Source organism: Phascolarctos cinereus, unplaced genomic scaffold (genome assembly GCF_003287225.1).
Source record: "Phascolarctos cinereus isolate Bilbo 61053 unplaced genomic scaffold, phaCin_HiC Scaffold_5;HRSCAF=322, whole genome shotgun sequence".
NCBI lineage: Eukaryota > Metazoa > Chordata > Mammalia > Diprotodontia > Phascolarctidae > Phascolarctos > Phascolarctos cinereus.
Window position 1 is genome coordinate 445,812,752 of NW_027555958.1, and position 24,395 is coordinate 445,837,146.

The window sequence follows — 24,395 nt, forward strand, 5'->3', positions numbered from 1 at the left end:
ATCACTTTGGCACCAGAATAAAGGGCGTGGCTCTGTGTGAAGGGAGCCTGGAGGTGATGCCAGTAGTCTCAGTGAGAGGTGATGAGGACCTGAGCCAGAGTGGCAGTTGTGTGAGGGGAAGATATGGTCAACAAGCATCTATTGTGTTCAGGTGTTTCATCATGTCCCACTCCTTGCGACCCCATTTGGGGTTTTCTTGGCAGAGAGACTGGAGTGTTTTGCCATTTCCTTCTCCAGCTCATTTTACAAATGAGGAAACTGAGGCAAGCAAGGTTAAGTGACTTGCCCAGGGTCACACAGTTAGTAAGTGTCTGAGGCCAGCTTTGAACCTAGGTCTTCTGACTCCAGGCTCAGGGCTCTATCCAGTGCACCACCTAAAAGCCCCTATTGGTTAATGCTTAATGCAACACACATAAACACTTGCTCTGTGCCAGGCACTCTGTTAAGTGTTGGGAATGTAAATACAAGTGAAAAAGACAGTCCCTGCCCTGAAGAACTCTAAACAAATCAGGGTGGAGCCCAGAAATGGAGCGACTGTAGCTGTCCTGAGCCCTTTCCTTCCAAGGAGATTTCAGGAAGAATTGGCAGATGAGAGCTAGGGGTCCGGGCAGTCATCTTCCGAGGCAAGGAGGCTCGTGGGTCACGATGGAGAGAGAAGGCTCGTGGATCACAATGGAGAACTGAGGGCAGGGGGCTGTGTTGTAAAGGCAGGAACAAGCCCTGTCTGCAGATTGGTTTTGTGGGTTGGCAGAGAAGAAGGAGCTGAGGTCGATGCTCAGGATGTGAGCCTGGGTGATGTAAACTCCAGACTTTGGGGAGCAGCCCGACGAAAGGGAACCAGATTAAAATGTATTTGGGAAATGTTTTAACAAGATAAATAAAAAATACAGCATAGATAGTGTTACTTTGTGGTTTTCTAGGTCAGTATGTAGCCCCAGGGACTGGTTTGGCACCTGTGGTCTTTGGTAATAGGAAACTGGTAAAGAAGGGCCTCGTATCCTTGGCCTCTAATGGAAACACAAGAAGGGAAGGCATGGAGTCAGACTGAAGCTCCTGAGCAAAATGGACTGCCTTGGGGAAGGAACGGCTCCCAGTCACTGCAGGTCTCCAAGGCGAAGTCAGGCGAGCCATTGCTGAGGATGCTGCAGAGGATGTGCCTGCTCACGTGTGGGCTGGGCTTCGTGCCCTCTGCAACTGCTCTTGTCTGTCCCTGAGATTCTGTGACTCTGGGGGGCTGCCCGCACACTTACTAGCCAGGAACACCATCATGGGTCCAAAGGGCCCCTTGTTCAAATGAAAATTCACCGCTGATGAAGCGCCTAATGTGTGCAGACCCCTGGCCTTGGGCACTAGGAGACATCAAATCTGGATGTGAATCTGTTCCTGGCCCCTCTGAGCTTCTGGTCCAGCCCACAAAGAGGTCCCCCACCCTCACTGGAGGGCAAAACATCATCCAGGCATCTGGGCAGTTGAATCAGGAATGAAGGACCTGGGAAGGCATGTGTGCAGGAGGAAGCTGGGTGACCATTTTCTGGGTCCAATCCCTTCTGGCCTTGCTGGGGTCCTCCATTGGCTGCTCAGCCCAGGCCTTGAGAGTGTGCCTTCAGGGTCACTGCCATGGGCAAATCAAGGGCGTCAGATGGTTTTGATGGACATGTGGATAAGAGACACACATCTTTGTGGGGAAAGAGCCGGTGAGACACTGTCGTTCTGCTGAATCAAGTGCTTTTCTGTGATCATCAAACAGTGAGCTAAAGACTGAGCTCCAAAGCTGTGGCCCCAGCAGCTGTCAGGGCCTCACCTTGCAAGGTTGCCATCCACCTACCCTGAATATGTCTGAGGCCAGCCAGGAGGCACGGTCATCTGGAGTCAGAAGCTTACAGGCTGTGTCACCATGTGCAGGCCACTTAACCACCGTCTGCCTTAGTTTCTTTATCTGTAAAATGGAAATAATAATAGCACCTTTCTCATTTTTGTGAGGATAAAGTGAAATAAAATTTGTAATGTACTTTACAACCCTTAAAGCAATAGCTAGCCACATAAATGCTACCTTTGTATCTTGTATGTGTAGTTATTTGCATGTTGTCTCTCCCTTGAGACTTTGTGTGAGCTTCTTGAGATCAAGGGCTTTTTTGGTTTTTTGTTTTGTTTTGTTTTGTTTTCTTTGCATCACCAGCACTTAGCAGAAGGAATGGCACATAGTAGATTGATCTGTGTTGATTGATAGATCTTGCATTCTCTATATCTTTTTAAAGATGTGGTCCATTGTTGAATATCACTGGTGAAAGTGCATTTGGTGTCTTCCTCTTCTTCAGATGCCTTGTATATTGGCCTTCAATGCATTCACAGTTGTGTTATCACCAGTGTAGATCTCCTCTGTATTATTCCCTCAGTCCATTCCCATCTTTGTTCTCTTTAGAGCCGTTTTCGTGTCCCCTGTAAGCATGTCCAGAGCTGTGGGGTCAGAGGCCAGGTGGGGGAGGTGGTTCCATTGACCTTTGTGGTGAAAACAATTGGTGATAATCATCTTTGCAGATCTTTTCCACTTTTCTTCTCTTTTTGTCCTTCCATATTCCTAAACATCTTTGGGATGATTTTGCTTAGTTGAATCTTTGATCAAGATTTCTTTGATTAAGATTTCTTTGAACTCATTCTTTACCTCACACTGGTTTTTTTTTTTTTTGCTTTATGAGGTGATAATGCCTAGAAGCACAAATTAGTTCAATGAAAAACATTTATTAAGCATTTAGAAACAGCTTCCTTAGAAAGTTTTTTCTTTTTTTTATTAAGTTTTTTCTGACATCGAATCTAAATTTGCCTTCATGCAGGTGGCAAGGGGGATGACTGGCTAGTTGGTGGTCTATGGCCTGCTGTGTAGAGCTGAACCATGTCACATATCAGGACAGCAGAGACCTAGAGGGTGGCCCATTTGTATTATCAGCTGGTACAGCTTGGGGCTGCCAGCCTGGCAGGGAGTGTAACCTCTAAGGTTCATTGTTGCTTTACAACAGGTCATCAATAAGCATTTTTTAAGCACCTGCTATATGCCAGGCACTGAAGATACAGGGACAAAGATTAAAACAATCCCTGCTCATGCGGGGCCAATGTTCTAAGGTGAGGACAACAAGGATGCCTTATATAAGCAGGTGCAACATATGTACCAAGAATTAAGACAAATAGGTACAAAGTTGTTTACTACAACGTGTAGTGTGATAGGGATGAGGGTACGAAAAGCTGGGGGTGGGGGGAATTAGGGAAGACTTCCTGCAGGAAGTGGTCCCTGAGCTACATCAGGAACATAGAGAGGGACTCTGAGGAGGAGATAAGAAGGGAGGGCATTCCAGGTATGGGGAACAGCCCATGCAAAGGCATGAAGGTGGGAGATGAAATGTCATGAATGAGATACAGAGAAAAAGGCCAGTTTGGCAGAGTGCAAGAGATGGCAGGGCATAGTGTCTAGTGAGGAGCCAGGGTTTAAAGGGCTTTCAAAATCAAACAGAGACATTTCCGTTAGATCTCAGAGGCAGTGTGGAGTAACAAAGAGAGTGCTCAAACAGGAAGACCTGGGTTCAGGTCCTGTCTCTGACACTTCCTTGTGCCTCAGTGGCTTCATCAGTAAAATGGGGCTAATAATGCCTGCACGCCCCTCCTCACACTGGGAGGCTGTGCTGTGACCCGACATGTAAAGTGCTTTGCAAACTTGAGGGAAGTTTAAGGGCACTGTTGTTACTGCTGCCTCAGGCTGTAGTGAGCTCCCCATTGCTGGAGGGGGTACCTCTGAGGTGTCTGCTTGCACTGGGATTCTGAGGCTGCTCCTGGGATTGTACTCAAGGCCCTTTGCTTCTGCCTGGGGACAATGACCATTAAGAAGGACCAACCATCCAAAGAGGTCATAAGAAAGGGAAAAGGACGCACGTGTATAAGAATGATCTGGCAGCACCTTTGGTGGTGGCCAAGAACTGGAAATCGAGGGATGCCCATCAGTTGGGGAAGGGCCAGATAAGTTGTGGTGTATGAATGTAATGGAATACTACTGTGCTATAAGAAATGATGAGCAGGCAGACTTCAGAAAAACCTGGAAAGACTCACATGGACTGATGCTGAGTGAAGTGAAGAGAACCAGGAGAACACTGTACATGGTAACAGCCACATTGTGCAATGACTAACGTTGATAGACTTAGCTCCTCTCAGCAGTGCAAGGATCTAAGACATCTCTAGAAGTCTCATGATGGAAAATGCTGTCCACATCCAGATCGAAACATACTATTTGCTCTTTTTTTCTTTCTCATGGTATTTCCCTTTTGTTCTGATTCTTCTTCTTTTTATTCTGATTCTTCTTTCACAACGTGACTAATGTGGAAATGTGTAATATGATTGTACGTGTTTAGCCTATATCAGATTGCTTGCTGTCTTGGGTGGGTGGAGGTGGGGAGGAGAAGGAGGGAGGGAGAAAAAAAATTTGGAACTCAAAATCTTATGAAAGTGAATGTTGAAAACTAACTAGCTAAATAAAAATTATACTAGGTATTGGGAAAAAATAAAATGCAAAAAACCCCAAAACAAAACAAAACAAAAAGGACCAACCAGTGGAAGCAGTAAGGGAGCAGGAGGGGCTAGGGGCCAGCACTGGCTGCCCTGTTCCGTGCCAGGCAGGGTGACTGTGGGCAGGGTGGGGCCAGGCCCTGAGCTGGAATGACTCAGCACACCACAGATGACGTTCCTAGATGATGTGTCCCAGACCTGGGTGAGAATGCTTGCTCAACCATAGCTCCTCCCCATCTTCCTCAGTTTCCCCATCTGGACCAGCTCTCCGTTCCCCAAGGGCATCAGTCTACCTGTCCGCTCTGGTCAGGGCCCTGTCTTCTCCCCGAGCACTTTTGCTGGCCAACTCCTGAGGCCAGTCAGGTTTCACTCTACTTGTCTGCTAGCCATGTCCAAGAGAAGCAGGCTCCCCACCTGGGAGGACAGGGCCGGGAGTCTCTCCCAGAGGAGTAACCAGGCTTGATGGGCTGTTTCCCCAGATTCTCCAGGCCAGCCCCCATGTTCTTGGATGACTCCTTCCGCAAGTGGGCCCGCATCCGAGACTTTGTGCCACCCTTTGGAATTAAAGGACAAGGTAGGTTGGGGGGCCTAGGCCCTGACATCTGAGGAGGGTCAGCATGACCCAAGCAGCAAGATGCTCTGTTTGAGTGCTTGGCCCCCCTGGGCCCTAAGAGCTGGGCCCTGTAGAAGGGAGCTAGGCTAGGGACGAGAGGCTGGATCTGGACATCAGGCAGTTGACAAATGTTTATTGAAGTCCCCATTTTGTGCCTGCCACTTGGGAGACAAAGGCAAACATGCAGCTGTTCCTGCCCCACTCCCCCGGAGCTTATGTTCTGAACCACAGGCAGACAAATCTGTATGTCTCTAAGTGTGTATGGAGGCTGGGCAGGGGGAGGCCTGGCAGTGCCACAGAAGGGAGGCTCGAGCCTCACAGAAAACAGGGACCTTTAGAGTGGACATGAGGAGGCGGAGCATTTGAGGCCTGGCTGGGAGACCATGGCCAAGTCTCTTTCCCTCCCTGGGAATCTCAATGGACCCTCACATTCCCCCCACCATAAAAAAAGGGACTGGGATGACATGGTCACATGTTTTCTCATGTGTGTGCATAAACGTCCCCAGGTCCAAACACACTTATACATTCAGGCCCACATGGATACTGCAGAAGCCCAGAAGGTCCTTTCACCTGCGAGTGTAGCGTGCCAGCTTTGTTCATCGTGTCCCCCTGAGCCCAGAGGGGAGGCTACCTGTCTCCTGGGGCACGATGATGACCTTCTGGGAAAGGGAGCAGCTCTGCACCATCCTGCCCACGTGCAGAAGGAAGGGCCTGGGTTCTGGAAATGGCCTGTGGGGGTGAGGCAGCCTGCCCACCTTCTGCCCTTCTGCCTTGGCTCTGGTCAGCCCAGGCTCCAGCCTGGCCTTCAACTTGGCTCCCTGGCATCCCCAGAGCTGTACCAGAGAAGGGTTTGGGGAAGGCCATGACGTGGAGGAGCTGCAGGGGTGGGATGGTATTGGGAAGGGAGGAAGGAGCTGGGAGGAAGCCCAAAGACCAGCTGCCAAGGCCAAGACTGATGAAGTACAGCCCTGCAGGCTGTGCTGGCAGCCGGGGCAGCCACCCCAGCAGGTGGGGGGATAAGGGGGGGGAAGTATGCAGATGGGTCCTTCACTGGGGCAGGTAGCCACTTCTCCAGGGATGATCCTCGCAGAAGCCCAGCTGGACATTTAGAGAGATACTAGAATACCAAGCACCTTCTCCCACCAGAGAGAGCACAAGTGTCCAGGCCCCTAGCCTCAGGCCTCAGGTCCTAGCTCCCCAGCGATCACAGCTCAAGTTATGGTTACATAATGAAGCTTCCAAGTGGTCTTCACAGAGGAGGATTTCCAGAGTCAGACACCCTTCAAAAGCAGCCTTCTCTGTCCCACAGATAATCTGATCAAAGCCATCCTGTCAGCCACCAAAGAGTACCACCTGACACCTGCCCTGGACAGGTAAGGCCACAGCTGAGCTCATGGGCCCCCTCAGGACCCTGGAGCCTGGGTCCCTGCCCGGCCTCCCCCACCTTCCTCAGGCCTCCTTGGCCCTCCGCTCTTTTCTATAAAGTCACAGACTTAGTTAGAAAGCACTTCAGAAGTCCCTTGTCCAACCCAGACCTGAGCAAGTGTTGCATACCCAACAAGAGGCTGCCTGGCCTTTCCTTAAAGGCCCTCCCTCCCTCCTTCTGGAGGCCATCCATTCCACATTAGAGCAGCATTCATGGGCCTGAGGAAGCTCTGCTTCTGTGAACCACCCAGGCTTCCACCTTCATCCTCCATGGGCTGCCCTTGCACCTGCCTTCTCAGATCTCCACTGGACGGAGAGTTCCTTATGCAGCCACACTCCTCTCCCTGCCAGTCTGCTCTGTCTTCCTCTTTCTCTTCCTTCTGCTTACTTCCCTCCCCACCTTTTTCCTCTCCACCCCTATGCCCCCATTTTGAGGCTCTCACTGGCACAATGGGACAGACACTGATACACACAGAGTAGGACCCACAGAGAGCAGCCCAGAGACATCGCCTCCTGGCCTGAGAGTCACAAGGTTCTAGGAATGTGCTGGGCCACACCTCCCCCCCATGCCCACTCCCCCTTCTGCTCCCCAGTGGACAATGTCTGAAGCTCCTGGAGCATCAGCATTAGGCTTGGCAGACAGGGAGTCTTGGGGGAGCTGGGGTGGCCATCGTGACCTGGGGCCTTGGCTCTTCCCCCCAGCCTCAGCTGCCGCCGCTGCATTATCATAGGAAATGGAGGTGTCCTTGCCAACAAGTCTTTGGGAGCCCGGATCGATGACTATGACATTGTGGTCAGGTGAGCTCTGGGCAGGGTGGGGCCCCGTTGGAAAGAGAGGGGGGCAGGGTAGTCAGGCTCCAGGTTCTGGCCGGTGGCCTCACAAGTGGTCCAAGGCCCTTTGCTTGCCGATGAGGACTGGCTGCTGGCTCCTATGGCTCTATCCTTCTTGCAGGACAAGGACGGTAGGCTACTTCTTCTGTAGCTGCTGTGGATAGGGAAACTGAGGCTGGGAGCCAGGGTGGGAAGAGGAGGGATCTGGCAGGACTACTTCGGGACCAACACTGACCGTACTTCACTAGGCTGAACTCAGCTCCGGTGAAGGGTTTTGAGAAGGATGTCGGGGGCAAGACCACCCTGCGCATCACTTACCCTGAGGGCGCCATGCAGCGGCCGGAGGAGTATGAGAAGGACTCACTCTTTGTCCTGGCTGGCTTCAAGTGGCAAGACTTCAAATGGCTCAAGTACATTGTCTACAAGGAGAAAGTGGTGAGCCTGGCGCTCGGGGTCCCTGACCGCCACCCACTGTGGCACCACCCCCTACCACTGTCCGTCCGCCCCGGAGGCCACCCAGTGAATGGGTTCCCATGAGTCTTTGCCCACTGGGAAATGACTCCTGGCCCCGAGGGTGCCCCCTGAGCTTTCCTGACCATCCCCTCAGTCGTGCTGGGTCAGGAGCCAAATGCAGTGGTGACCCAAAGGGTAGACGTACCATTCCCCAGAACGTGGTGGGAGAGAGGGGAACCTGCCGGCATCGCTGGGGCTTCAGGGGTGAGAGCCCAGCTTCTGGGGGCATGCCAGGGGAGCAGTTTAAGATTTCTAAAGTGCTGTAGAGATGGGGTGTTGTCGCTATTGCCTAAAATTTATAGAGTGCTCTAGGGTTTGTAAAGGTCTTTGTCATTTCCTTTGATCCTCACAAAAACCCTGGAAAGCAGGTGCTGTCCCATTTTACAGATGAGTTCAGTGAGGCTGGGAGAGGCTAAGTGCTCAGGGTCCCACAGCTCGTAAGTGTCTGAGGTAGGATCTGAACTCATATCTGCCTGATATGGAATCCCTCTGCTCAAGAGCCGCCTTCCCCCCGAGGCTTTCTCAGCACTGGCTGCTGGAGTCTTGCTCTCTAGGGTTACCTGCTGCAGAATGTGAGCCCTGTGCAGGCAGGCCTTGAGCTGGCGCAGGGAGCCTGGAGCCCCGGTGGTTGTTCCTGGGGCTGCAGTGAGAAGAGGTCACCGTAAAAACACCAGCAATTCTGTTCCCCTTTGTGCCTTTCATTTGGTCCCTCCAGCTCCTTCACCAGCGCCCTTGGCCTGCCCAGGCTTACTTCCCTGCAGGCCCGTTGCCTCTGCCTCTGCTTTTCGCTTTCTTGTGTGCTGATGGGAAAGGTGCCAGGATGGAGGGGGATGACGGCTTCTCTGCCCTTTATGATCTTAGAGACTTGCCCAGGGGCACGGGAATGCCAAGTTGGCTGGCTCTTTACCCAGCACAGAGCCCCTCCTCCAGGTGCCTTCCTCCCTGCTCATACACTGAGGGGCCAATGTTCTGTGCAGCCTTGTGTCTCTGGGCCTCCTGGACCTTGTCCCTGTTTTGTATCTGTTCAGTTTCTCTGGGAAATGTGATCGTGGGAGGCTACTTGGGTGCCTCCGTCCACTGCCCTAGGTGGGCTGCTCCTTCCTATAGCTGCCAGCCTTCCTCCTCCTTATCTTCATCCTGGCTTCCCTGACCTTGGCAGCCCCCTCTGCCGCAGGGCCGCTGAGATGCGGCTGTTGTCTGGCATTTGCCAAGCCCGTCCTACCTTGGACATTCACGGTGGTTTATTAGACGGGGTACCTGCCACCCGCAGCGGTGACTCATGGATAAAGGGAACACCAGCAGAAGAGGCCGAGAGGCTTTGCTCACGGTCCTGGCAGAAAGGGAGAGCCAGAGGGGCAGAGCTCGTGCTTCTGTCCCTCAAGCAACCAACGAGCATTTGTTAAGCGCCTGCTGTGCCAAGCACTGTGCCAAGTGCTTCACAAGTATTATCTCACTTGGTCCTCACGCCACCCCTGTGACTAAATGCTGTTATTATCCCCACTTTACAGTTGAGGTTAAGTGACTTGCCCAGGGTGACTAGTTAGTGACTTAATAGCTCATGTCTGAGGCTAGATTTGAACTCAGGTCTTCCTGACTCCGGGGCCAGCGCTCTACCCACTCTACCACCTAGATGCTGTGGTGGCACCGCAGAGTTATATGAAGGGGCCTGATGTGTAATAAGCCTGGACTGGCAGATTGGAGCCGGGCTCTCAAGGCCTTCATTTGCCAAATGGAGGAGTGTATCTAAATAGGCAGCTTGTGGAGTGTCAGTCTGGAGGATCAGGAGAGTGACATGGTCAGATCTGTACTGTAGGAAGAGAACTTTGACAGCCATGATGAAGATGGGTTGGAGAGGGGAGAGCCTGGAGGCAGGGAGCCCAGTTAGGAGGTCAGTGCAGTAGTCCAGGTGAGGGGTGTGTGTATGTGTGCATTTGTGTGTGTGCGCGCGCGCATATGTGTACATGTGTGTGCATACGTGTGATGTGTGGATGTACTGCACGTGTGTGTGGATGTTGCATGTGCACATGTCTGTATGTCTATAAGTATGCTGTGTGTGCATACATGTGTGTATATGCACATGTGACGGTGGATGCACTGTTTGCGTGTGGATATTGCGTGTGTGCGTATGTGTATATGTGTGCGGGGGGCGGGGGAGAGAGGGGCACAGAGATACTGAGAAAGCAGACTCCATAAGATTTGGCAGCTGATTAGATCTGGCGAGTATGTTGAGTGAAGAGTTGAGGCCGGCCTGGGGCTGTGAACCTGGGAGACCGGGAGGAAGGCAGGGAGTTCAGAAGAGAAGGGGCAGGAAGGATGAGGAGGGAGAAATGTTCATTGGATTTGGCTACTAGGAGATCATTAGTAACTTTAGAGAGAGTGGTTTCTGCTAAGTGATGAGGTCAGGCCAGACTACAGAGGGTTAAGCAGTGTATAAGAGATGAGGCAGTAGAAGTGAAGAGTATGGACAGCTTTTTCTAAGAGCTTGGCTGAGAAAGGGAGGAGAGCTTAAGGGAATTCCAAAGAGAAAGGCAGATTAGGGAAGTGAACAGGGGATCTCTGGGCCACAAATTAAATATGGGAGTGACAGACTCCTAACCAGGGATGGAGTATAGCTAAAAAGGACCGAAAAGATGGAATTTGTGAATCTAATAAAAAGACTTCCACTGGAAAAAGATGGGGAAAGGAGAAAGCTGCCCTGCCCTGGACATACTGCAGAGAGCAGTGAGAGTGCAGGAAGGTGACACCCAGAAATTTAAGAAAGGAGACACAGTCCAAGAAAGAAGCCAGCGGCCTCAAGTGTCTGTACAGAGGCACAAAGGAGAACCAATAGGAAATCTGAGGCCGGGAGGCAAATTTGATCTCCCAGTGGCTGCTGAGACTCAGGTGGGACGAGAGCCATTTACTGGGAGCGTGCACTTTACGCACAGGAAAGGGACGGGCTTTAAAATGCATGTGCGGTGAGGACAAAGGAATGCCATCTAGGGAGAAGAAATGCATACCTACGTGAGGAAGACCAGGAACCAGAGGAAGGAGGCGCAGTGGAGGGCAGTTCATAGAGAGAGAAGCAAATTGTCCTCAGAGCAGACTAGATACCACTGAGACAGAAGGAGAGAATAGATGAGGAGTCAGTCAGTCAGTAAACATTGGCTAAGTGCCAGCTGTATGCCAGGCACTGTGCTAAGCCCTGGGGGTACAAAGAAAGGCAGAAGACAGTCTCTGTCTTTTGAGGGGCTTGCGGTTTAATAGGGAGGACAACGAGCGAACAACAAAGTACAAACAAGCCATGGATAGGCTGAATTGGAGACAGTCAACAGAAGGAAGGTGCTGGCTTTAAGGCAGATGCGGAAAGGTGGGCTTTTAGCTGGGGCTTGAGGGAAGCCGGGAGGCAGACATGAGGAGGGAGAGTGTTCCAGGCATGGGAACAGCCAGAGAAAATGCCTGGAGTCAAGGGAGGGAGGAACCGCAAAGAGTCCAGTGTCACTGAATTACAGAGTGCGTGGAGGGGAGGAAGGGTAAGAAGGCTAGAAAGGTAGGGGAGGAGCTGGGTCAGGGAGAGCAGAGGAGGTGACAGGAGCCCTTGGAGCTTACTGAGTGGAGGTGGGGTGATACGTGGGATGGCACTTCAGGAAGGTCACTTTGCCAGCCAAGTGGAGGATGGTCTGGAGTGGGGCGAGACTCGAGGCAAGCAGATCCCCCAGCAGCCAGGGCAATGGTCCCGGGGTGAGGTGATGGGAGCCTGCACCAGGGTTAGGGCAGTCTCAGATGAGAGGAGGGGCATATTGGAGATGTAGTGAGGTAGAAACCATGGGCCTTGGCAGTAGGGGGTACTCCTACCCCCTGGTGGGTAAAAGTGAGGAGCCTGAGCCTGGGGGCCTGAGGATGATGGTGCCTTCCATGATGATAGGGAAGTTTGGAAGAGGGGGTGTGTTTGGAGGGAAAGACAGTGAGTTAGTTCCGTCTTGCACCTGGTGAGTTTAGAAGTCTTTGGGACATCCAGTTTGAGATAACTGACTAGTTGGACACGTGAGACTGGAGGTCAGGGGAGAGGTAGATGGGTAGATATGAGGATGATCAGCTGAAGGTGATCGTTAAAACCACGGGGGGCCGAGGAGGTCCCCAAGTGAAGTGTCCTGAAGGAGAAGGGGGAGGGCTTTGGGCAGCAGATGCCACCCTTGGCTCAGGACCATGGTAGAGCTGAGATGGGGGGCAAGGAGCAGCTCTGAGCTTCTTGGCTTGCCTGAGATCTGATTCTCAGCAACTAGGAAGAATGTTTGCTGAAGCTTACAATGATAGGAATCTTGGGAGGAAGTGTTTAGTGTGTGTGTGTGCGTGTGTGTTTCTCTTCCCACAAACCCAGGGCTAGTCTGGATGTGCCCTGGATTGGGGGAGAGTGGATTGGATTGGGGAGAGTCAGAGGAAGGACAGCTGGGACCCCCCCCCACTAGAAGTATCAGCAGAAGTCAGCCCTTGGGGACCTTGGGGAGTGCTTGGGAATGAAATGCTGAAGATACAAAGAGAAATGATCTTGCTGAAGATTGCTGTCTAAAAAGCCTGATGTGGCAGCATGGGGAGCCCTGATTTCCCAAAGGCGGAAGCAAGCCAGAGAAAAGGCAGGCCACGAAGAGGGCGTTGATGAGCATGGGAACGGCCAGGATAGTCCTTGGGAACAATCCACTAATAACCTCCAGTTGTGGCAGCGGGGCGCTGGCTCTGTGTTATCTCACTGTGGCATCGGGGGGGCTCACAGGATCTTGGCCTGGTGGGGAGGGTCCTCAGCACTCACAACAGTGCTCATTGCTCTGCAGCACGGCTTAGGAAGGACGTTGAGAAGCCAGTGAGGGAGGGTCCAGAGGAGGGCACCCACAATAGAGTCCGTGGGGAGATTGAAGGAGGTGGAGAAGGGAAGACCAGGGGAACAGGAGAGCTGCCTTCAGATATGTGAACGGCTGTCCTGTTGTGGGGGGGGAGTAGACTTGTCCTGCTTGGCACCCCGAAAGGGCAGGACCAGGATCAATGCTGAAGAGGAGAATGTAGGCTTAACACCAGGAAAACATGTCCTCCCAGGGAGGGCTCTAGAATGGAGCAGGAGGGCATGCTGCAGGCACATCCTCCCAGGCCCCACCGCGTTGCACAAGCATTATTGCCAGAAGCCAGAGTTAGCCACGAGAGGAGGAAGAGGATGCCCTGATGGCAGCTGCTCCCCCAGCCCAGCCCCCAAGCTTCTCACCTTGCCACTTCCTCATTCCTTCCTCCCAGGACAGGAAATGTGTTATTGCATGGCTGACTTGTCCCGCGAAATACTCAGGCCTGAAGCCTGGACCTCCTCCGTCCTGGCAGGGTAGGCAAGAGTGAGGAGGGTTGCTCTAGTGGGCATGGTCCCTGACCCAAGCCTGCCCCTTACCCCTGGGAGCTTCTACTCCCAGACAGGCAGACTGCATGGAGAGTCGTGTGTGTAGGGGAGGGAGTGGGGAGGCTTTCCATGTCCGGTAAATAGCTACTCAGCACTCAGGAATCCCTCCCCCAGGGCCCCAGGTCTAGGCTTGGCCTGTCTGGCTAAGTGTCTAGGCCTCGGGAGCCTGGGAGCTGCCTTGAGTGGCAACTACAGCCTGAGACCACAGAGACAAGGCAAGTGAGGGACTGGGGAGTGCAGGGGGTCTGGAATCTGCTTTGGGAATGGGAAGAAAGCGGGGCTTTGTACCTGGGAGGGCCCAGGGTGAGAGGGCAATTCCTCATCAGTCCTGAAGGCCTGCCCAGGACTGTATTCTTGGGCCAGGCAGGGGAGAGGTCATAGCCTCAGGCTCCTCGAAGCCTGTGTAAGGCTGCTTTAGGACCAACACCAGGCCATGCCTCCTTCCCCCTGGGAAGTGGATGGGTGTGTGGAAAGCACCCTCCCAAAGGCCTTCAGAAGGCCTAGAGAGGAAAGTGCCATGGATTGAGGGCATCATCCCCTGACGTGAGACACAGCTCGCCCCCAACCTCCAAACCACAGGCCGGCCCTCTGCCTCACACTGGAGTGATGGGCCCGTTCATCACTTCTTGGTTACTGCCTCTGGCCCATCAGATTGGCAAGGGTCTCCCTACCTCCGCTTGTCCCCTTTCTTCTTCCACACGACAGCCCTTCACATCTTGAAGACAGCTCTCACATCCCCCCAGTCCCTCCTATCTCCAGGCTACGCCACCCCCATTCTTTACCTGGGCCTGTGTGGTACAATCTCCATGCTTTCCGCCGGCCTACACTCTCTCCTTTGGACACTGTCCAAGTGCTAAGGAAACCTCTAAAATGTGCTCAGAACTGTGTGTAATCCTCCAGATGTGTCCTGACCAGGGCAGAATTTACCAGGACTCCCCCCCCTCCCCCTCCCATCTTGTCCCAGACAAGGATGGCCTGAGCTTTGAGGGCTGCTGCCATGTTATACTGTTGACTTCAATTGAGCTTTTGGTCCACTGACACCCCTCAAAATCCTTTTCAGAGTGCTGTCAGGCTGTGCCTTGACCATCTTGTGCTTGTGAAACAGAATTTTTGAATCTGAACATCATAACGTTCACTTACCCTTTTTATTTTATCTTCTTAGATTCAGACCAACGTTGGACCCAATGGAGCTATCTCTCTTGGGATCCATGTCCTTCCTGACTCGCGTGTTTCATTTCCATTTCTAAGTCACGCTCAGAGTAGAATTTTCCCTCTGGTGAAGGATGAAGTGGTCAGAGGCAAATCAGGGCATTCCTGGCTGGTTTTCGCTCTTCACGGTCGTACTCTGCCTCTGCCTTCTGGTCCAGCTGGCCTGCTAGCTCTTTCCCGTGGCAAAATCCACCTCCCACCTCCCTGCCTTTGCACAAGCAGTCCCCACAGCTGGGATGCCCTCCTTTTTACCTCCACTCTTGAGAATCATTAGTTGCCTTCAAAGCACGGTGTGGGTGCCACCTCCACTAGCCAGTTCCTAGTCACCCCAGTGAATGCTCTCTGCCTGCCAACATTACGTTGGATTGACTTTGTCTGAATACGTATTGTAATGCCCCGATGCATTATGAGCTCCTGGAAGGCAGGGGCTGCTTTGCTTTTATTTTTATAATAATGGTAATGATGATAACAATGACAACAGTGATAGCTAGCACTTGTATAATGCCTACTGTGTGCCAGATGCTCTGCCAAGTGCTTTACCAACATTAGCTCATTCAAGCCTCACCACAGCCCTGGGAGGTATGTGCTAATATTTCCCCCATTTTACAGCTGAGGAAACCAAGGCAGCAGAGGTCAAGTGACTTGCCTGAGGTCACACAGCTAGTGTCTGTGGCTGGATTTGAACTCAGGTCTTCCCAGGCTCTATCCACTGGGTCACCGCATTGCGTATCTGCAGTGATTAGCACGGTGCCCAGCCCTTAGCACAGTGTAGCTGCTTAATAAAGGCGTGTTGAATTGGGTTGAACTGCTTTTGGCAGAGAGACTTGCGTCAGGAGGCTGAAGGCCAGACGTTGCCTCCAGCGCCCAGTCTGTTTCCCAGGCTCCTCCTCTTTCTCTCCCAGTGGCCCATTGTCCGCTCTGATGACAGGACAGGTTCTCACTACAAGGCTGTGTCTTTGGCTCCTCTCTGACTTTTCTCCACCGGCTCTGATTCCTGGGCTTTCTGACGCCACAGTGCTCCTTTGTCCCCACTCCTTCTTTCCCTATCCGGTTTCTTTTGAATAAGGTATGTGATTCCGGAGCCCTGTTCAAGTCACAGATCTCATCCCACCAAGGTTCCGTGGTGTTTGGTGGATCACATTTGCCTCCCGGCCTTAGGCTCTGCAGGTCGTTCTGCTTTGTGCTTTTGCATACAGACAGCTGAGGCCCAGGCTTTATGATGGCTCTTTTCTTGAACCATATCTTCTTTCTTGAACTTGTGGGTGTCACCATTGCTGCTCCTCACCCTCCTACAACATAGCTGCCCTCTGTGATGTTTAGCTAGGACAGACACTGGCGATTTTCTCCATCTCCCTTCTTTTTCAGGTGGAATTCTTTCTTTTTAGATTTGCAAGACTGAGCAGATACCTTATCAGTCCTCCCTAGCTATACTCCATCCCTGGCCAGGAGCCTGTCATGCCTATATTTTAACCTGTGATCCAAATTGTGTTGTGAGTGCTGCCCATAATTAAAATAGGGAAGTCCGTAGACAGAATGTGCTTAGCAGGGTTTCTGGGAGAACATGTGGGCGCAGAAATGCCTAAAGAACATTCAGCTGGAAATGCCTAGCAGTGAGAATGTGGGACTGCAGCTCAGGAGAGAAGAGATGGGAGGTTGTGAAATCCCTGACGGAGGGGAAGAAGAGGGGCTCAGGCCACAGCACCCTGGCAGGCAGGCATCGTGATCAGTGATCCAGCAAAGGAGCAGGCAGAGAGGCAGGAAAGCCGGGAGAGAGCAGGGGCACGGAAGCCCAGGGAAGAAAGGCTCTGCGAGGGGCAGGTGGGCCAAGAGGTCAGGGAGGATGTGGAATGAGGAGAGGCCGGCAGGCTTAGAGACTTAGAAATGCTGATAACCTTTGAGAATCAGTCAGAGAAGGTGAGGGCCCAGGAGAAATAACACCCCACCCCCAGCTGCTTGTGCCTTCCCTCCCAGGCAGCCTTGTGTTGGATTCCTTTGCGTGCGTGCTGTTTACTCACGATATACTTACGCTGTACATATTTTTATACATACCTCTTGCCTCCCCACTTAGAATGGGAGCCCCTTGTGAGGAGGGATTGTCTCACCCTTGGTCCTTGTAGACCTAGTGCCTGCCTGGCACAGGACCTAGCACATGCTAGGCATTTAGTAAATACTTTTGGTTGATTGTGGTAGGTCTGGGAGTCCTGACAAAGCTGTGTGCCTCAGCTTAGTGGTAGAGAGCAGTACCACAGCAGGAAGTGAGGAGGCGCATGTTGGGGGCAGCCCAGAGCTGAGGGTCAGTGAGGCATGAGAGGTCCGAGGACAAGGGAAGAGGGAGTCCAGCGGAGAGGGTGGGAGAAAGTTGGGCTCACCAATCATAAGGTCAGGGTCTGTGGGGAGAAAAGTCCAGAACTGTGACAGCGGCTGAGAGTCAGGAGGGGCATGGGCAGACGCATCACCCAAACCAAACAGAGAGGGGAGGGATCTCCCCTGTGCTCTACCGGACAAGGAGGCCTTCTGCCTCAGCCTGGAGTTCTCCAAAGTGGGGATGCCACCCTCCGCCTGGGCTAGTCCGTTCCACTCTGGGACAGCTCTCATAATTCGGGGTGAAAGCCTGGGAGAACAAGGAAGGGAGCGCCTGAGTGGAGGTTCGGGGGGAGTGAGGCAGAAGAAGCTTTAGGACTATGGCTAGGGATGTCAGCGTTCTGGGTAACGGCCGTGGAACACTTCCAAATGCTGGGGTGGATATGGCCGGGGGGAGAAAGGGCACAGATCATAGCAGAGCTGGAGACTGACCTGGGAGTCAGGGCGCCTGAGGGCATGTCCAAGGTTTGAGGAGATGACTGAGGGCAAGAGTTGGGCTTCTGAACTCCTGGGGGCTAGAAGTCTGTAGCAAGGATGTTGGCAGGATGATGAAGATGAATGGAGCGAACCTCTGAGGAGGAGAGGCTGTGAGAAGCAGTCAGTCAGCATCCTCTTCCTCTGGGCCCAGTGTGTCTGGCTGGGGATGCAGGGTCTTGGGGGTGGGGAGGAGGAGCTGAGTTTCCATGAGTGCCAGAAGGTGGAAGGCCCATAAAAGAGGTCTAAGGTGAAGAGGTTTGTTACTAGAATGTGGGATCCAGCAAAGGAGGGGCAGGGGGATCAAGAGAAGGGCCTCCTGGGAGCTGCGGGAGGGGAGGGCAGTACCCAACGGTGCTGACTGCTGCAGGGAGAACTGGAAGGATGGGAGGAGGAGAAGGGGGGGCAAATTTCAGAAGGAGAAAAAGAGCAGGGCTTTTGCATTTGGCCAGAAGGGGAAATGTCAGGCCTTGGTCGGCGCCATGTCTCCAGCATGGGAAGGCCGTGCATGGGAGCCAGACTGACGGGGCAGGAGGGGAGACAGCCAGCGGGCATTCTTCTCAGGAACTTGGCAGTAAATAGGAGAGACAAGGGTGTCCACCTCAGGTTGGCAGGTCAAAAGGCATGGTTTGAAGACCTGAGGAGGGGTGGGCTGGTGCAGGAATAGAAGTACGAGAAAGAGAAAAGGGTCCATCATCCCTGGAGGTGCTGACTGGCCAGTGCAGCTTGGTCAGTCAGTAAAGCAGACCCTCGCTTGGGGCAGTCCCCAGCCTGAGCACAGCGCATGGCATGTAGGAGGCACATAATGTTTGCCGAGCCAAATTGTTGAATTTCATCCGCAAACCTGGTCACCTTGCCATGGGAACCTTTGTGCAAGTCATTGACAAAAGTGCGGAGTGCTTCTGCACCAGTATACAAGGACCTTGATAGAAGAACAGAGCAGAGGAAAGATCCCCGTGACACTCTGCTAGCAACCTCCCTCCAGGCTGACATCCTTCTCTTCATAAGAATCATTCCCATTTCTGTAGAGCTTTACTTGCCTCACAATGACCCTGTGCCCAGGGGCACACAGCCAAGAAGTGTCTGAGGCTGACTTTGAACTCAGGTCTTCCTGACTCCAGACCCAGGGTTCTATCCAAGTGTATAATTGCCCTCTACTCTAAGCTGCTGTTATCCCCATTTCACAGATGAGGAGCCTGAGGCCCACAGAGCCAGTAGAATGGCAGAGCAGCAACTTTATGCTGTCGCTGAGGCTCCTCAGGGCCCGGTTAAGATCCGTTCACCCGGCTCTGAAGCCACATCGGGGTCCTCCCGCCTTACCCACAAGAAGGGTGTGCGAAGCCCACTCGCACGCAGCTCTGCTGCACCCATGGGCTCAGCCTGCATCGAGCGGCCCAGAGGGGTCTCGGCTTCAGTCTCTGTGGGTCTGTGAAGAGATGGGTGGGCAAGTGGGCAGCTCTTGAGAGTCTTAGAATGTTAGCTCCTTGAGGGCAGGGCCGGTTTCTCTTCTGTCTGTTTGCCTTCTGCTGATTGGCTGGCTGCTGATTGATCCCCATATTCGAGGCTGTTCTCATGAGAAGTGATGGCAAACAGCAATGTGGTTTGGCAGCCGCTGATGGTGGTGATGCTGCATTCTGGGATTTTCCCTCTCTCCTGTCTTTGAGAATCAATTTCTCATTTCCCTGGAAGCCCAGCTTCCTGACTGTCTTTGGTCATGTGTGGCTACTCTTCCCCAGGAAGCCAGACTCTGTTGCTGGGTGGTACTCCCCTTTCTCTCTGCCCGCCTTATAGGGCTTCCCCCCCATAATCCAGATGTCTCGTTCTCTGTAACCAACAGCTGCCTCAGCTGCAGGCTTAAGAGACCCTGGCTGGGGATGCCAAGGGAGAAGGCTAACGATTCAAGTCAGAGCTGGGCGAGCTCAGGTGCCAGCTGACCTAATGTCCTCATTTTATAGAGGAGGCAGGCCTCAAGAAAAAGGCCCAAAGGTCTCGTGTCTGGTCAATTCCTGTGCTGAGGCAAACAGAGTGAGGACAGGGAGAGCCAAGGGAGTCCCACCTAACTGCCTGTGTCTTCATTTTCCAGGTTCCTTATAGGAAAGAATGATCAAGCCAGAGCAAGGAAGCAAACAAGATAGAGAAAGCGAGACAGTGCCCACCACCCTCGAGGCAGCAGCAGTGTGAGCTAGCGTGGAGAGGGAGGCAGAGCACCTGAAGGGGCAGAGGCCCCTCAGGAGACAGTGGCAGGCCAGGAGAGGCCAGAGGGAGGAGGGAGTGGGGCAAGCACGTCATCAGGAAGGACCGACCAGCCACCCAGGAGGAAGCAGGGAGGGGGGCGAGCCTGGGCACTGAGACGGGATGGTGACATAGGCCCCTTTGTCCCAGAATGGCACTGCCACAGAACCTGCTTTTCAAACTTACCTGGACCTCCACTAGCCACAGCCCTATTCCATCCCTCATCACCTTGGCCCCAACCCCCAGTATTGCTCCTATGTAGCCTAGGCACACCACTGACTCACCCCCCCCACCCTTATTCTGGGCCATCCTTGTTCACACTTCTATCCCTGTCACTGTCCTCTCCCATTCCTGTTCACACCTCTGCCCCATCCCCATTCACACTCTTCCCCATCCTTAATCATAACCTGTCTCATCCTTATTCATAGCCAGTTCTATCCCCTTCAGGCCTCTGCCTGAATGTGTGAATATCCCCATTCACCTGCTACCTAGTCCTCAGACACAACCTGTCTCATCACCATTCATGCCCCTTTCCTAACCCTATTCACACCTCTCTCTCATCCCATTCATACCCCCATTCACACTTCCTCCCCATTTCTACTCATCTCTCTTCCATCCCCATTCATACTTCTTTCCCATTTCCACTCACCTCCCTCCCATCCCCATTCACACCTTTCTGCTCACACCTCTGTACCATCCCCATTCACACCTCTCTCCCATCTCCCATCTGTCCCCATTCATGCCTCTGTCTCATTCCCCATTCATACCTCTTTTCCATTTCTACTCATCTCTCTTCCACCCCCCCACTATGACTCACCCCCATTCACATTGCTGTCCCATTTCAGTCACACCCTTTCCCCAATCTCACGTGTGTTTCCCTCCTAGTCACACCCCTCCTTCAAGCTGTGTGCTGTCCTGATCACTCAGTCACATGTTCTCCCCATTGACACTCTGCTGGCCCCCATTCATACTCCTCGTCTTGGTTCACACTCTTCAGGCTTCCATCACATGTTTGGAATCTCATTTTTAGCCCTGCCTCTCTCCTCTTAGACTTATGGTGTCCTTATTTCCTCCCAGAGTGCTTCAGATGGTTTCTGGAAGTCAGTGGCCACTCGGGTGCCCAAGGAGCCACCTGAAATACGCATCCTCAACCCCTACTTCATCCAGGAGGCTGCCTTCAGTTTCATTGGACTCCCCTTCAACCATGGCCTGATGGGCCGAGGGGTAAGAAGCCTGGCTGGGCCAGGATAAGGAAGACTCAGTGAGGGGAGGGGTACAGGAGCATGAGATTGGGAGGAGGAGCGCCGATGTCTACCCCTAGCCTTAACCTCACTCCTGGCCACCAGTCTTGCAGCCCAAAAGGGCATCTCCAACTGGACAGGGGCTCTCACAATGCGCTTGTAGGCCGGGTGAGATGAAAATCAGGTGGGTCACAGTGTGGCTGAATAACCAGGAAAACAGCTACAGTGTCTGTGGAAAGAAGGGGTTTCCCTAGAAGGCCTTCTAGTAGTGAGCAGCAGGACCTCTGATCCATGAGTGTGAGCAGGCAGCAGAGCCCCAGGGCAGGGCAGCCAAGGCCTCAGAGGATTGTGAGGACCTCCCTTTGAGCAGCCTGGGCCGGCCTGTCACAACCTATGGCACCCATGTGGGTTGGCGCTGCCAGGCCAGCAAGCACTGATTAAGAGGTGAGACCGCCCCTGCCCTCCAGGAGCCTGCATTCAGTTGAGAGGCAGCGTGTGCATGTAGAAGCAGATATGCAGTGAGTTTAAGGAGGTGCTAGTACTGGCAGATGGGGAAGGCTTGGTGCAGAAGGGGCTGCTCAGAGATGGCGGTGAGGAAGGAGGACACCGCAGGCATCGGGGGGGCCAGTGGGAAGGGGGGGGGGAGTGAGCACTTACTCAGCACCTACCCTGTGCCAGGCACTGCCCATAACTGCTTTACAAATACCATCTCATTGGCTCCTCACAACAGCCAGAGGACATAGGTGCTGCTATTGTCCCCATTTTACAGTGCAGGAAACATAGACAGAGGTTGAGTGACTTGCCCAGGGTCACGTGGCTAGTGAGCGTCTGAGGCCAGATTTGAACTTAGGTCTTTCTGACACTAGGTCCTACATTCTGCCTACCTTCCCCACACCATCACCCCACCTTGCTGCCTCCAGAGAACAGAAAGGGATCTCAGGGCTGGCCTGGAGGGAAGGCAGAGTGTTGGGAAAGCCAACCTGCAGCAGAAGGGCTCTGTGCTTCAGAAGCAGAGTCGCCAGGCCCCCACCTGGTGGGAACCCTGGTTCTGTGTGGGCAGAAAGGGACTGCTCTGTCCTAGAGTGGGTGATGCCTGGAGGGGAGAGAGTCAGGCCAAGTCTGACATGTGTCCTTGGGACAGGGCCGGGGACGGCGGTTTTGAAGAGTTCAGAATAAAAGCACTGGGGTGGAGTAGAGGAGAGAGAACTAGTCTGAGAGCTGGGGAGGACTGGGTTCCAGTCCAGCCTCCAGTCTGACAGGGAAGGGCCGTTGGTCCAGGGCAGTTCTCTGGGGAGAAATTCCAGGGGCGTGCTTGGCACAGAAGGAGACAAATCCTGTGGGAAGTCAGTTCGCTGGGATGAGAAGGAGCTTTCAGTAAAGTCTTGGCCACATGTGTGCACACACACATACATAAATACACAATATACATAAACACACGTACACATAACACACATGTGTACACACATAAAACACACCTCACAGTGCACACAAACACACACGAGTGTACAAAATACACACATACCTGCATGCACACATACCTGAAAACACACATGTACATACATATACATACACAAACATACACAGACACATGCATACAAATGAACACCCCTCTTATCCTCGAGAAGGAAATGCAGGACTTGTCTGAAGAGACCACTGTTGCCAGTCGACTTAGGTTTTAAAAAGCCTGACAGAGGAAGGGAGTGAGGGCAGGGAAGCCAGGCCTGCAGTGAGCTCACATGCACAGGGAGATAGAGCCCTGCATTTCCAGCCCACCTGAGCCTGCCAGTGAGGCCATAAGAAGCCTCCCTCCTCCCAGCAGCATGGTCAACCCTTCCCGGCCCGGCCTCCAGTCGGCCCTGTCTCTCTGCCCCTTCCTGCCTCTTCGTCTCTGCTGGCCTCTGCATTTCTCTGTCCCCATCCCCCTGCATCTCTCTCTCTTTCCCTCCCTCTCTAGCTCTGCCCTTCTCTCTGTCTTTGCACCCCTCTCTCTGTTGCCTTATTATCTCTTCCCCTTTTTCTCTCTCTGTCTCTCTTCTTCTCCAGAGAGGGCTGTGGGTCTCCTCCCACCTCTTTGTCTGTGACCTCCGTCTCTCCCCAAGGCCTGGAGAGGGGACAGAGGTGGAGTGGGAACACTGTTACAGTGTTGCCATGACTCAGTAGCCACAGCAGAGAGAGATTTCATCCCTGATGGGGAATTCAGCCTCTCTTTCTTGCCCCTCCATCTCCCAGGGAACCCTGCTGCCCTCCCTAAATGGACCTCTGTGGGTTGGGGCTGAGTCAATACCTAAAGCCCAGGCTTGTCAACGGGCTAGGGGGGATAAGACACCTCTGGGGAGACAGGGAGGGAGGGGGAATCCCCCCCAACACACACCCTCTCATCCCCCAGAACATCCCAACTCTGGGCACCGTGGCAGTCACCATGGCCCTGCACAGCTGTGACCAGGTGGCGGTGGCTGGCTTTGGCTATGACATGAGCTCACCCAACGCCCCACTTCATTACTATGAATCTGTTCGCATGGCCGCCATCAAGGAGGTAGGAATGGTGGGGTGGGGGGGGACTTATGGGTCCTGAGTATGGCTCCAGGGGAGGGGTCCTAACCCAAAGCCCACTCTGAGTCATTTCTGCCTCTGTTCTCTTGGGGCTTGGGTACTGGAGAATACGTACATTGGGAGGTGGGAGCAGGGGGCCTGGGAACCTTCCTGGCTCTTCATTCCTAGAGCCCTAGGCCACTCAGCCCCTAAGGGCCCTTGGACTGTTCTACGATTTTCTCAGTGATTGGCTAAAGGCAAACTCGTCTGATCTGAAGATGGCTCAAAGCTGGGAGGGAAAGAGGGAGCTAACGCACTGCATGACACAGTCAAAATCCAAAAAGATCTTAGAGGGCTGAAGTGCTGGGCTGAATCCAATCAGGTAAATTTAATCAGAATAAATGTCAACACTTACACTTTGGGTTCAAAAATCCACTTCCCGCGTCCAATATGGAGGAGGCCTAGTCAGCTGCAGTTTGAGCTGGGGGAAGGGGAGACCACAGGTGTGTGATTGGCAGCCAGAGAAGCTCAGGGAAGGGGCACAGGAGGAGGGAGGTGGCTGCCCTGTATCCTGTGCCCTCCTCAGCCCTCGTCTGGAGGCTCACGTCCAGCTTGGGACAGTTTCCAGAGGAGGGCGCCCTGGCTGGGGAGGGGCCTGGAGGAAAGGCCAACAGAATTAGAGCTTCTTAGTCCAGCGGTGAGAAGACCAGTGATGGCCGAAGGGCTGGCCTGTGGAGGAAGTTCCAGAGTCTTCTGTTAGAAGGGGAGTGGGAGAGAGCTCTTGAGCAGTAAGGTTAGGCCAGATGTCAGGAGCTGCACTGGAGTGTGGGGATGGGCTGTGGGTGGGAGGTAGTGAGCTCTCCATCCCAGGAGGGTTCCAAGCAGAAGCCAGAGGCCAGCTTGTCAGGCATGTTGTAGCAGATTGGCTTCTTGTAGCTCATGCAGAGTCTGTGTGAGCTGGGTCCAGGGCGAGCCTCTCTTCTCCGGGACCTCCTGGAGTACCCTTGTCTTTACG

At 53.2% G+C, this 24,395-nt stretch overlaps 1 protein-coding gene across 7 annotated transcripts in view; it reads left to right on the forward strand.

The window, feature by feature from the left end:
- ST3GAL3 (ST3 beta-galactoside alpha-2,3-sialyltransferase 3) overlaps nucleotides 1–24,395 on the forward strand; it is a 150,153-nt gene that overhangs the window by 120,568 nt on the left and 5,190 nt on the right. For all 7 annotated transcript variants that reach the window (XM_020975366.2, XM_020975365.2, XM_020975368.2 and 4 more), the window contains 6 exons: nucleotides 5,022–5,116; nucleotides 6,465–6,528; nucleotides 7,283–7,378; nucleotides 7,660–7,846; nucleotides 20,688–20,834; nucleotides 23,238–23,384. In XM_020975366.2, coding sequence (XP_020831025.1) covers nucleotides 5,022–5,116; nucleotides 6,465–6,528; nucleotides 7,283–7,378; nucleotides 7,660–7,846; nucleotides 20,688–20,834; nucleotides 23,238–23,384 — 736 coding nt within the window. The remainder of the gene's footprint in view (nucleotides 1–5,021; nucleotides 5,117–6,464; nucleotides 6,529–7,282; nucleotides 7,379–7,659; nucleotides 7,847–20,687; nucleotides 20,835–23,237; nucleotides 23,385–24,395) is intronic.